General features: G+C 35.1%; 1 protein-coding gene across 2 annotated transcripts; it reads left to right on the top strand.

Annotated features, from left to right (window-relative positions):
- The first annotated feature begins 4,091 nt into the window (after nt 1-4,091).
- LOC104099334 (protein cornichon homolog 1) lies at nt 4,092-12,131 on the top strand. Of its 2 annotated transcripts, XM_009606286.4 has the most exons (5): nt 4,092-4,392; nt 4,904-5,085; nt 7,026-7,148; nt 7,246-7,350; nt 11,684-12,131. In XM_009606286.4, the coding sequence occupies exons 1-4, from the start codon at nt 4,318-4,320 to the stop codon at nt 7,337-7,339; spliced, it is 474 nt and encodes a 157-aa protein (XP_009604581.1). In that variant the 5' UTR covers nt 4,092-4,317; the 3' UTR covers nt 7,340-7,350; nt 11,684-12,131. The 2 variants fall into 2 exon arrangements, with proteins under 2 accessions (XP_009604581.1, XP_009604582.1); XM_009606287.4 differs by lacking the exon at nt 7,246-7,350 and having other exon boundaries at nt 4,100-4,392.
- The last annotated feature ends 314 nt before the right edge of the window (nt 12,132-12,445 follow it).

The following is a 12,445-nucleotide window of genomic DNA, read 5'->3' as shown; positions in this document are numbered from 1 at the left end:
TTCGCACTTTGTTGAAGTTTTTAGTCTTCGCGTTCGCGTCCATGGCTATGCGTTCGCGTAGTGTTGAGCGGGGCTGGTCAGTCTTGATGGGTTCTTCATCGCGTTCGTGATGGTTTGTCCGCGATCGCGGAGGTCTGGCAGTATGCTTCATCGCGTTCGTGAGGTTGTTTTCGCGAACGCATAGAGTAAAGTGTGGCAGTGTGAGTTTGTGCTTTGCGAACGCAAGGCTGCTACCGCGTTCGCGAAGGGTATTGCTGGAGCAGTGATATAAAGTACTCTATTTCGAAGGTTTTGGCCATTTGAGCATAGTTTGAGCCATGTACTCGGATTTGGACGATTTTGGAGGCGATATTTATCACATGGATTGGGGTAAGTGTCTTATACTCGGTTTTGATTATATTCTGTGTTTCCATCTTCATTTTTGGCATTTGATTCATGATTTCAAAAGGAGAAATTGAGGGGTTTTGTCTAAACTTTCCTAAAGAAAAATTTTGAGTTTTGAACATTGATTCAGAGTCGAAATTGAGTAAAATTAGTATGGTTGGACTCGTAAATGAATGAGTTGTCGGATTTTGTGAGTTTTGTTGAGTTCCGGGTGCGGGCCCGAGTTTGAATTTTTGGTTGACCTTGAGTAAATGCATAAAGATTAAACCTTTATCGATTGGGTTTGCTTCCTATGGCATTATTTGATGATTTTGAGTTGATTTTGGCTAGTTTCGAGCTGTTTGGAGCATGATTTGAGCAGTATGACGCTTCTAGTATATCGATTTAGCTTGTTTGAGGTAAGTGTCTTGCCTAACTTTTTTGGAGAAATTTTTCCTACTAATTGTTATTATTTGCTATATGCGGGGGTGATACATATATGAGGTGATGAGCGTATATACATGTGCCAGGGTTAATCATGCTCGGGGGTAAATTATACGATTAATTGTGCCTTGTAGAAATTACGTGACCTTCTTGTTTCATGTATTACTTGACTTCTAGATTACTAAGAATATGAAATTAAATACTAGAAACCAAGATCTGGCTTATTATAACTTGATTAAAATTTGACGGATTTTTGTGAAACTATTGATGTGTTTAAGTCGGGCACCACTATGCTTAATCACCAATACATCACTATGACCGTTATTCTTGAGATATTGGATTCTATACTTGAGTTGAAGATCATTTTGAGACTTGTTGAAATATTTGTACAATAAAGTAATTGAGGTTTATTGAATTGTTATTGGCTTGAAAGCTGTGATTGATGTTCATTTGGAATATTCGCTTAAACACTCTCCTTGATGTTATTCATGCTTCCTACCATGTTTGTCATTGATATACATATACTTGGTAAGGAAGAGTGTAAAGAACGAAAGGTGATGCTGTGCCATTGCATATACATTATCATGTGAGGAAGAGTGTAAAGCACGAAGGGTGATGCCGTGCCCTTTTATTTAAATTATCATGTGAGGATAAAAGTAAAATCACGAAGGGTGATGCCGTGCCGTTTTATTTATATTATCGTATTTTCATTTACATTATCATGCGAGGAGGAGAGTAAAAGCACGAAGGGTGATGCCGTGCCATTTTATTTATATTATCATGTGTTCATGGCACGAAGGGTGTTTCCATGCAGGCGAGGATGATGGACATGTACTATGTTATGATATCTTTTTCTTGTGTATACATTCATGACTTTACCTTGAATTGTTACTGTTGTACCTATGCTTTCTATATGACTTGTCGTGGTTGTTCTGTCTTTGTCCTCTATCTCAATTGTTGTTGTGTTATCCATACATGCTAGTTGTTTAACTTGCAAATATTATATTTTTTCTTCTTGTTGTTATATCTACATCCATGTTGTTCCCCATTTATTGCACTTTCGTATAAGCCTTCTACCATGTTAGTTATTCATGCCTTCTATTTGTTAGCTCATGAAATCGTGCTTTCTCTCTTATTTGTTATATCTACATCCAGGCTTTCTACCATGCTAGTTAGTGAAATTTGTGTTCTTCTTTCCTAATTCCTATCATTACTTCTATGCCTTTTACCTAGTCTGTTACCATTGTCCATACAGACTGCCTTGTTCGTTATAACTACATGTGTACTTCCCGCTTTGTCATTATTGTTACTGGCATTCTTTCATCTGGTTGGTATTGTTATACGTATATTTGGGGAGGATGAGATAAATGCACGAAGGATGTTGCCGTGCCACTCGATTTGATATCTTGAGTACATTTCTTACATTATGAAAGTTATGGATTTACTATTGTGGTTTGTTGGTTATCGCTCTAAGGAAAGGATTGGTCGATGTATTGAGGAATATTTAATTGTGATTTCTTCTAGTAACCATTTACTACTTTGCATATTCGTTTATTGTACTCTTTTTCGTTATGTTGTAATTTTGTTCTATTGATAGTCTTCTGTACGGGTTATATCAGTGAGTATTTTTTAACTAAAAAGTTTCGTCACTACTTCACAGAGGTTAGTCAAAATAATTACTGAGTATATGGGGTCGGTTGTACTCGTACTATACTTCTGCACCTTACGTGCAGATCTTGGAGCGGAGCTGCGGTGGATGACGGGGGCTGACACTGAAGATGTTCGTGCCTTCCGGGTGTGGCTACCACTTGTCCCTGGGTGATTTTAGAATTGAATCTTGTTTATATACATTTCAAACAGAAGTTGTATTCATTTCTTATCAGTCTTAGTAGCTCATGACTTGTACTACCAGTCCTTGGGATAATGTATGGAATCGAGATATATCATTTGTTGGTCACCTTTACTTTATTAGAATTGTGTTAACAATTAAGTGGCTGACCTAACGGGTTGGGTTAGGTGTCATCACGACTAGTGAATTTTGGGTCGTGACATCATCAGAGTCTGAGACTCCTACCCCTGATTCACCCTTTGTATCTTCTCCTAATTTATCATCATTTTCATTGAGTTTAAATGAGGATGTTGCAGGTGATTCCACATTATCACATCGACCTAGTGGGGTGAAGAAAGTAAAAATGAAGAGAAAAATAGATGAAGATTATATGAAAATGGTCCAATCAGAATATAATCAGATTGTTGAGGTGATGAAAGATTCAAATAAGACAAAAAAGAAGCTTTGAGACTAAAAGAACTCAAAGAAGAGAATAAAATTTTACTCTTCGATGTGGATTCTGTTGTAGATCCGAATTGTCGTGAATTTTTGTGACAAGAACAAAAACGAATAATGAATAAAAGAACTCAACAATTTCAACAGCCACAACCCCAACAATCCTCTACACCCATTCACTCAACACAATTTTAATGTATTTTCAATTTACACGTTTCAATTTTAGCAACCTCTTGTATTTTATATTTGCACCTTTCCTTTTTGTGATGGTTATATAGTTTTTTATACAATCATAACTTATAATGAAATTAACTTACAATTTTACATAAAAATAATATATGCACGAAAATTAATTTATCAAATTATACGCCAAAATTAAGAGGTAAAGTTAATATTATAAAGATATTACATAAACATAATTAGGTATATATAATATGATAAATTAAAAGGATTAAATAGTAATAAAATAATAGGAAATAATGATGGAGTGGGCGAATAGTATCACTGTTCACATTCCAAAATGGAGACAAATTTGCAGCTGAATTAGAGTAAAATTCTTCTATTTTTGACTCCAAAATGGAGTTTGGAGGTAAAAAGGAAAGGTGGACTGAAGATGGGGGTACAAATAGCACGTTGGGGAAGATGGCCTAAATCAGTCAGGTAAAAAAGCTCCAAATTCTTGAAGTTGATAAAATATTGTAAGAACCATTTTCTAAATATAAAAAATACACACACATTTAACCTAAAACAAAGGCGTTTTTCTTATGCTCTGTTTTCCACACCTTTTATGATTGGTGTTGTTCGGTAAAATACTAGATTAAATTTGAGATAATTTTACTATAAGATTGGTGAAATAAAATTATGATATAAATTATAGTGTTACTTTTATTTGCTAAGAGGGTGGAGTAATAATTTTGAAATTATCTTAAAATAATTAATGCTACCATAACTTATTTTTCAATCAAACGACCCTAAATAATCATCTTAATTCTTGTTCTGTATCCTTTTCTCCGAGGAAACAAAAAGTCTCATTTCTGAAAAAGGCCAAAGACACCCCCTGAATACTTTTTCTTCTTTTGCCTGGGGCTGTTCCTCCCAAGAAAACACCAGCCATCATACTAAAATTTGCTGGGGTTTTCTTCTAAATCACCATTTTTACAGATTTGCTTTTTCTTCCTCTGCATGTGAAAAAACAAACAAACCAAACAGAAGAAAGCAAAACAAAAATGGCTTGGGAACCTATTCTTTGGCTGATATTTTTAGTCATTAATATATCCCTCATCTCATTAATCATCTATCAGGTACCCTTTTTGCCCTTTATTCCCGAACTCCATTCAGTTTCTATTCTTTGTTTCTCTTTCATATGGTTTTTGGAAGATTAAATGAAAATTTAATTTAAACGTTTATTTCACAAATTCTATTTCGGAAAGTTATATTTTCTTTTCAGAAATTTAATGATTATTTGTGTATAACAAAGTATTACTAGTGATTAGTGCATAGTTAATTAGTTATTGTTATATTTTGTTTTATTTTTTTTCTGTATTTATTGTGTGTTATTTTTAGGAGTCATCTTTGACAAAGTTTCAACTAATATGTTCATCTAATAGTTATAAAAAGAATCTTTGTAGACTTGTAATAAAGTTGATGACTAAAGGTTTGAGTTTTTTCTTGTATACGTTTCTAGGTTTAAATGTTTTTGCAGTTATGAAGGTTCTTGTTAGTTATTTACTTCATTTCAAGACCACTAAATTGTTCTTTTTATGCACATTATGTTAATTTTATGTCTGAAGTTGTTTATTTGGCTTTTTGTAGATTGTGTGTTTAACAGATTTGGAAGCTGATTATATGAACCCTTACGAGTCTTCGTCTCGTATCAACTCTGTGGTCCTTAAAGAGTATATATTACATGGTGCATTTTGCATCCTATTCCTTATCACAGGGCACTGGTTTATCTTCCTGCTAATGCTTCTTCCTGCTTACTATAATGCCAGAAAGTAAGTTTCTTTTTTCAAATTTTATGTCTTTTACAAGTTGATATTCATGCTATGTAGTTGGACATTATACTTCCATTCCTGACACCAGATTATATTTTCAATGCTCTGTTTCGAATGCCAACAAATTCACAAGGGATTACTGTCTCTTTCATGTGCTTAGTTTCAATAAGTGAATTTATCTACTCGGTAAAGGAGAAGAAACAGAAGTGGAACCTTCACGGGTTCGAGCCGTGCAAACAACCTCTTGCAGAAATGCAGGGTAAGGCTGTGTACAATACACACTTGTGGTCCGGCCCTTCCCTCGACCCCGTGCATTGCAGTAACTTTGTACACTGGGCTGCCCTAAAGGAGAAGAAACGGTTTTCTAGAATGTACATATGTCGAGAGGAATTTCTTAAAATGGGAGATACGTATGGCTTACCGTAAAAAATGTCGCTGTTCGTTAATCTTCTGATTACTTGTTCGGCTATTTTGTTTTGTCAAAGTATTGTGGAGAACTTGGTGTCTGTATAGGTATGCAACCTCATTGCTTACTAATGCTGATATGCAGCTCACTGCTTTTATCTTATTTTATTCTGTCGCTATTACTTTCTGAAATTAGCGAAGGAGCTTGGTAGATTGATATTTGACCTGATGCTATTGCTTAAGTTATAAAGTGTATATTTACACCTTATGTATGATAAAATAAAACTCTTCCTGATCTGTCCTTTCAATATCTTAAAGAGATACCACTTAAGGTCTCTTTTACTGTTGTGCAGTTTGCAACTATGCCTATAACTGTGGTAATTCAGTTTACTGGAAAACTCCATTCTAACAGATTTACGTGTGAGGAAGATGAATTTTCTAGATAGACAGATATTATATGTGATAAGGAGGAGTACGAGCTGCTTCTTAGTCAATGGTTAAGCTCAGATGTTGACAGACCAGTTGCCAAATTCTATGTTTATACTTCCAAATATGGTTATGATTGAGCTGTTCATAACTGCATCTCAAGAAACTTTTGCAAGATCTAAAATCTGCGGAACGTAGTATAAGAAAATAATAAGAGCGTTATTCTATTACAGTAGATACATGTGCAATGCTTTCTAAATTGAACAAAAAAGTAAGAGGAACTGGATGACACACAGTGGCAGAAAAAGCTTAAAAGTCTGTCTATTATCGACCACAAAAATTCATGGTGGTGGAATGAATAAGGTGCATGGAGATTTTAAGCAAAAGGAGACTGGTATAGAAAGTTATTGACATCGAAAGATGGAGAGAGCTTTTGAATAGTAAAAGAAGTTAAGAAGACAATTAGCAGAATCTCATATAAAGCATAACGACTTCTACTAGAAGTTAGGGATGCTGGAAATGGAGAAAGAACTTTATAAGCTAAGCTAACATGATTGTGAGAGAACAATTTCCTTTCTCAAAACAAAGAGAAGGTAAAGATAATTTCCAATAAATTGTGACAGGAGAGAGTGAAACAAAAGAGAGATAGCGATGCTGCTATTCTGATCAATTGCTCAACACAATTGATGAGGATAACTACAGATCTTCATACATTTGTGAGAGACTTGAACCTTAGCTCCTAAGTTTCTTCCTCTTCTACCAACCTTGAACTCTTGACCTAGTGGGGTGGAGTAAACTCCCTCAACCACGATGGCAAGAATGGCCGGTGAGACATAAACCTTAGCCACACTCATAGAGTTAGGTCTACTAAGATGAGAGAGTATGACAATTAGAAGAGTATGTGGTCCAGATGATATCTTTATAGTGGTTTTCTTTCAGTTAAATATTCATTTGTGTCTTCTGCTGTGACGATGCAGCTTGTTTTGTTTACATATTTACATGAAATCAACACAAAGGATTCTAGATACAATTTAAAATGTATGTTCTTAGATGCTTTTTTAGATTGCTTTATTTTAATCTTAACTAAGGGAGGTGTTATTGCATTGCAGATTCTTAAACCGGCAGCATCTTATTGACGTGACTGAAGTTTTTAGGTTCATTGAGTCTGAGAAGAAGATTCGGATATTCAAGCTGGGTTTCTACTTGGTCCTCTTTGTTCTAGTGCTTGTCAGGTTTTATTATGACTCTTGACCCTATTATTTTCCTACTTTTACTCATATCCTCTCTCAAGATATGCTAATACATAGCTTGATTGCTGTTTCTACATAGAATATCCAATGGAGGGACGCATCCTACTTTGCTATCAGTTTTCCAGTCCAATGATGGAGATTTTGATATTCGCTCCTCAGTTCTTGAATTCTAGACAGTTTTTAGGTCTGATTAGGTGTCTCCTTTGATTTTGAAAAGTAAAATGTGTTCTTTTTCTCATAATAAAACAGACAGGAATGCATATGTTGATATGACTCCCTGTTCTTGTTTGCACTCCATTTTAGGCTTTCTGTTTCTTTGGTTTTTTTAACTATTAATAATTACTGGTATAAAATAATAAAATAAAGATTATAGAATAAGCTTGGGTCGATCCAATGAGAATATCTTGCATCTTATACAGCTGTAGTTTGCTCAAAGTTTCTTCACATCTTGTGGAGCCTCTATCTAACCATCTGATAAGTCCAGTAATGATGTATTATAATTAAACTCAATTCCAATTTTAGCTCCAGAGAAAAACTTTGGCCTTAGTACAATGTATTCCAGTTTCCATGGTATGAGCTTGACATTTTTTAATTCAAATTACAGCTAACAGATGACAAGGTTGTCCATCTGCATTACAGTACATGGAATCTTGAATATTTTTTTCTTTTTTGATAAGGAATCTTGAATATTCACTTAAGGAGAAGTGATCAAGATTATCTTAAGAGCTACTAAAAAAGGAATGGCCAGTGTTTGTTTGGAAAAGTTGGTACTTGTGAATTGATGTTGAAAAGTATATTGGAGCTGCAGATAGCTAGAGAAAAGAAATGGTAGGCTAGCACAAAATGATGTCACATGTTCAGTTAAGCAGTAGCAGCCATACTCATACAACCAGTGCAAAATGAAAAATATTGTAGGTTAACCTGAGTGGTATTGTTTAGTTACTGAAAACTGCGATATTGGTCTGGAGTAAAATGTTAGCTCAAAAATGTTATTCCCTCTGTCCGAATTTATCTGACACTCTTTCTTTTTTAGCCGGTCTCATTCCCAAAAAGAATGACACTTTTCTATATTTAGTAACAATTTAAACTTCTTATTTTTCCTTTAATGTGATGATTTATAGCTATACAAATTTCTTTGGCTTGTTTTAAACCACAAGTTTCAAAAGTCTATCTTTCATTCGTAAACTTTGTCCCCGGTTAAACACCTTAACACCATCGCGTAAATTGGGACGGAAGGAATATCAAATTCTCTTAGCTTCGGGCTGTTCGAAGATGTGATAGAGCTACATGTAAGAATTGTAAGGTTATACCAAGAGAAACACTAACTTCTACCCACCATAGACTAGTAGTCTTAGATGTGAGAGGAAGAGTATTGCATCTAAGGATAATACAAGATATCGAGAATTAAGGGACGGGTACTAAAGGGCACAAACCAAGTAGCATTGAAGGACATGTTACAGAAAGAAGGGGCATGGGATGTAGAAGGATACGCAGATACTGAATGGAAGGAAATGTCAAGTAACACTGAGAAAGTAGCAAGTGAAGTTCTAGGAGCATCTAAAGGTCTAGGGACTCGACCAAAAGATTTGTGGTGGTGGAATGAGGAAGTGTAAAAGGCTGTTAAGATCGAGAAAGGGTGATCCTTATCAAAGAAGACCTAGAGGGAGTACTAAAGGAAGCTACTAAATTCATAAGGAAGAGAAACCTTGAGGAAGACAAGAGAGCTAAGAGAGAAGACAAGAAAGTAATCATCAGAGCTAGAGGGAAAGCTCTAGATTGTTCGTACGAAAAGTTAGGGATACGAGAAGAGAAAGCAAAATTTTATAAAGTAGCACAGCTAAGAGAGAAGTAAAGATTTGAACTAGGTTAAGTGCATCAAGGACGAGTCCTAGATAGTCTTACAAGGAGATAGTGAGATAAAAAAGAGATGAAGAGCCTATTTTGATCAATTGTTCGACTCAAGCCACTAGGATAATTTGTCAGATCTTCATACTTTTGTGCTAGACAACAACTGTGACTACACTCGTAAGATTAGACTCATAGAAATAAGGGATGCCATGAAAAACGTGGAAGTTAGAAAAACTTGTGGACCTGATGGTGTCCCTATTAGAAGTTTGGAAGTGCCTCGTAGAAGTTGAAGTAGGAATTACAAACACTCAATTCCTTCTAAAGAAGTATTTATCTCTTTTACACCAAATTGTTCAAATACTTGAGTGAGTCAGAACCCATATGCCAGTGCATCCCTTCCTTGAGATGGGGTGGCTGCCCTAGTTACGTGCTTTGATCCGAAGAGTACTTCGATTCTCGTATTCAAGAACTAAGGAGATATTCATAGTTGTGATAACTATCAGGGCATTAACTTTTCAGCCATACGATGAAGCTACGCGAAAGAGTAATCAAGCGGAGACTTAGGTTACCAATTTGGATTTATGTCTTGTAGGTGTACAATAGAGGCTATATTTTACTAAGAAGATTAATGTAAATTTATAAGTAGAAAAAGAACCTACACTTGATATTTATTTACTTAGAAAAAGCATATACTAGAGTGCCAAGGAATGTCCTTTGGTGGGTATTTAAAATAAAAGAACTCATGTCGAATATATATAAATGTCATAACGAGTATGTAAAAAGCAACTGTCACACGTGTGAGACCAGCATCAAAAGACATAGTGGAGTTCCCCATCACTGCGAGTTTGCACCATGACTCTTTGCTAAGCCCATATCTTTTTACCCTTGTCATAGATGACTTAACCAACAATATGCATGATGAGGTTACCATGGTGCATGCTCTTTCCGGATAATATGTCTTAATTGATGAAACTAATGAGATTGTCAATCAAAAACTCGAGCTGTGGAAAAATACTTTAGAGAGTAAAGGATTCAAGATAAGTAGGGGTAAGTTAGAATACATGCACCACAAGTATAGCCAACGAGATAGGAGTGAAGTTGAGGGGAGATTAGATGGAATTGAGGTGCCTAAATATAGACAGTTTAGATATCTAGTTTCAATGTTCGAGGAGAATGGAATGATAGATTAAGATGTTATTTCTACTTTACTTTATCAAAAAATAGAAGAACGAAATAGATGGAAGATGTTACACACAAGATTAAAATAGGATGGCTGAAATGGAAGAGTGCCACAAAAGTGTAATGTGATAGGAAGATACCTACTAAAGTGGAAGACAAGTTTTATAAAACGACTGTAAGGTCGGCAATGTTGTATGAGAGTGAATATTAGGCATCTAAAGCCCAACATATCCACAAGATAAGTGTTGCAAAAATGTTAAGATGGATGTGTGGTCACACAGGATTAGATAAGATAAGAAATGATCACATCCGTCAGAAGGTGCAAGTAGCGCATATGGAGGATAAAATGAGAGAATGTTGCTTGGATGTTCTTGCCACGTGTTAAGTAGGCCTCCAGATGTATCGGTTCTTAGCGTGCAAAAATGATGATTGAAGATGTTGAAAGAGGAAGAGATAGACCTAAAATTACATGAAAAGAAGTTATATCAAAAGCTTTGGAATATCTTGGAATCTAGGTAGATCTTGCAAAAAGTTAGATAACATAAGAAAGTTGAAAATCCATATAGGTGATACCAACTTGAAGGCTAATATTTACTAGGAGGCTCTTAGTATATTAGAGATATAATCACTAGAGTATATTAGAGAATTCCTAGAAAAAAAAATAATCCTTAACTGCGGAGTATTGAAATATTATGGGACCTAACTAGAGTAGTTATGATATTGAGGATCTATACAACCGAAGCTTGGGATTGAGCTGTTGTAGTAGTTGTGTGTGTGTGTATATATATATAGGGGGGGGGGGGGGGGATGGTTATGACCATACATTTAGATTCCTACTTATCCGTGTTCTGTGCTTGAGTGTCTACAATTATAAGTACAATAGTCGAAAGCAAAATGGAGAATCAAAAGTTATGTAGGAGAGAGAGAGAGAGAATCAACTAAAGAAAATTTATTTGTTCGACTAAGAACTCATTTCAGAGCAAGTAGGAACATCTTGCTTGTAGTTAAAGTTACTTGTGGCGTTGAAATCCCAGCCACGATGGCTCTTATATTTTTGTATGCTTTTCTGAATCCTTTTATGAAGCAAAGTATGAAGTCGCTATGAGGTCATTGGTATTGTAAATTATGCATAGTAAAGTGTTAATTCATGCCTACAGATTTTGCATCGTATTTCTGAACAGAATAGATGATATAGCTGTTTTATGAAATGTTTGACATAGTTTCAATAGCAAAAAGCACTTTTGATGATGTTCTCTTTCTGGAAAATCCTGTCAATTATGGAAGGAGTAGATGTCATCTTAACAAAAAAGTTTGATTATACCCTGCTACACCATAAGGATGGGCATATTTAGTTGTATAAAATACTGTTTGCGGCATTTAGAAGCCTTCTATTCCTCTTCTGATATATTTTTGTTGACTATAACATACTATATACTACTAAAAAGGGTCGTTGCCTTTCTTTTCTGATCAAAATGATTTCTTCCATGCAGTCTGGTCCTATCTTTTATCAACGCTCTAGTCGATGAAGATGATGCTATCGATTTTGGTTCCTTACCACTGCCCAGTTTCTTTTGAAGATATTTTCCAGTTTTTGGTCAAGGAGATAGATAGCTGAGGTCTATCAACCAATATAGTCCTGGGAAACGTCTGCTTGAATTCCGAGCTAACCTACTTACTCTAATTTGTATCTGCTGGTTATTTTTGAAGAAAAAATTGTTCAAACTATATCAGGGCTGACTTTTGACAGCCATTTCGACATTAGATTGTTCGCTTACTCTTTTTGCCTCAGTCTGGACTCTTCTTCAGTTCGACTTTTGGTTGGGTAACTCTGGCAGTTGAATATCCATATGAGCTATATGTGACTTAATTTAGAGGTTACATTATCTTGTAAATGTCCTGTAGACTTTTTTCGAATAGAAAGCCTCATTTTGTCTCCCAGATTGGAGGATTTTTTGTTTTTGGCTTTTGCTTTATGTGTTTCCCTATAGCATAACACAGAGCTGCTTTAACACATCTAGTTTGACTTTAATTTTGGCATATTATGTAAATAATTGAAGAATTTGTGAACACGGAAAAAGTATTTCTCTCCTCAATAGTCAGTAAATCAATATATAATAGTATTTCATTGCATCATTTCATGCTCATAATTTAAATGAATAATATGTTTCTTAACAGATTTAGTCATAAGTTTGAGATTTGAACTGCTTCTAGTTGGCTTATTGGAACTCTTTATGGTTATCCAATTACGAATG

The sequence above is a fragment of the Nicotiana tomentosiformis genome, chromosome 3, assembly GCF_000390325.3.
Source record: "Nicotiana tomentosiformis chromosome 3, ASM39032v3, whole genome shotgun sequence".
In the NCBI taxonomy this organism is placed as follows: domain Eukaryota; kingdom Viridiplantae; phylum Streptophyta; class Magnoliopsida; order Solanales; family Solanaceae; genus Nicotiana; species Nicotiana tomentosiformis.
This window is presented reverse-complemented; position numbering and strand designations above follow the sequence as displayed.

Coding starts and splice junctions, on each gene's coding strand:
- LOC104099334 (XM_009606286.4), top strand. CDS start 4,318: ATGGCTTGGGAACCTATTCTTTGGCTGATATTTTTAGTCATTAATATA. Junction 4,393..4,903: donor TCTCATTAATCATCTATCAG/GTACCCTTTTTG, acceptor GGCTTTTTGTAG/ATTGTGTGTTTAACAGATTT. Junction 5,086..7,025: donor GCTTACTATAATGCCAGAAA/GTAAGTTTCTTT, acceptor ATTGCATTGCAG/ATTCTTAAACCGGCAGCATC.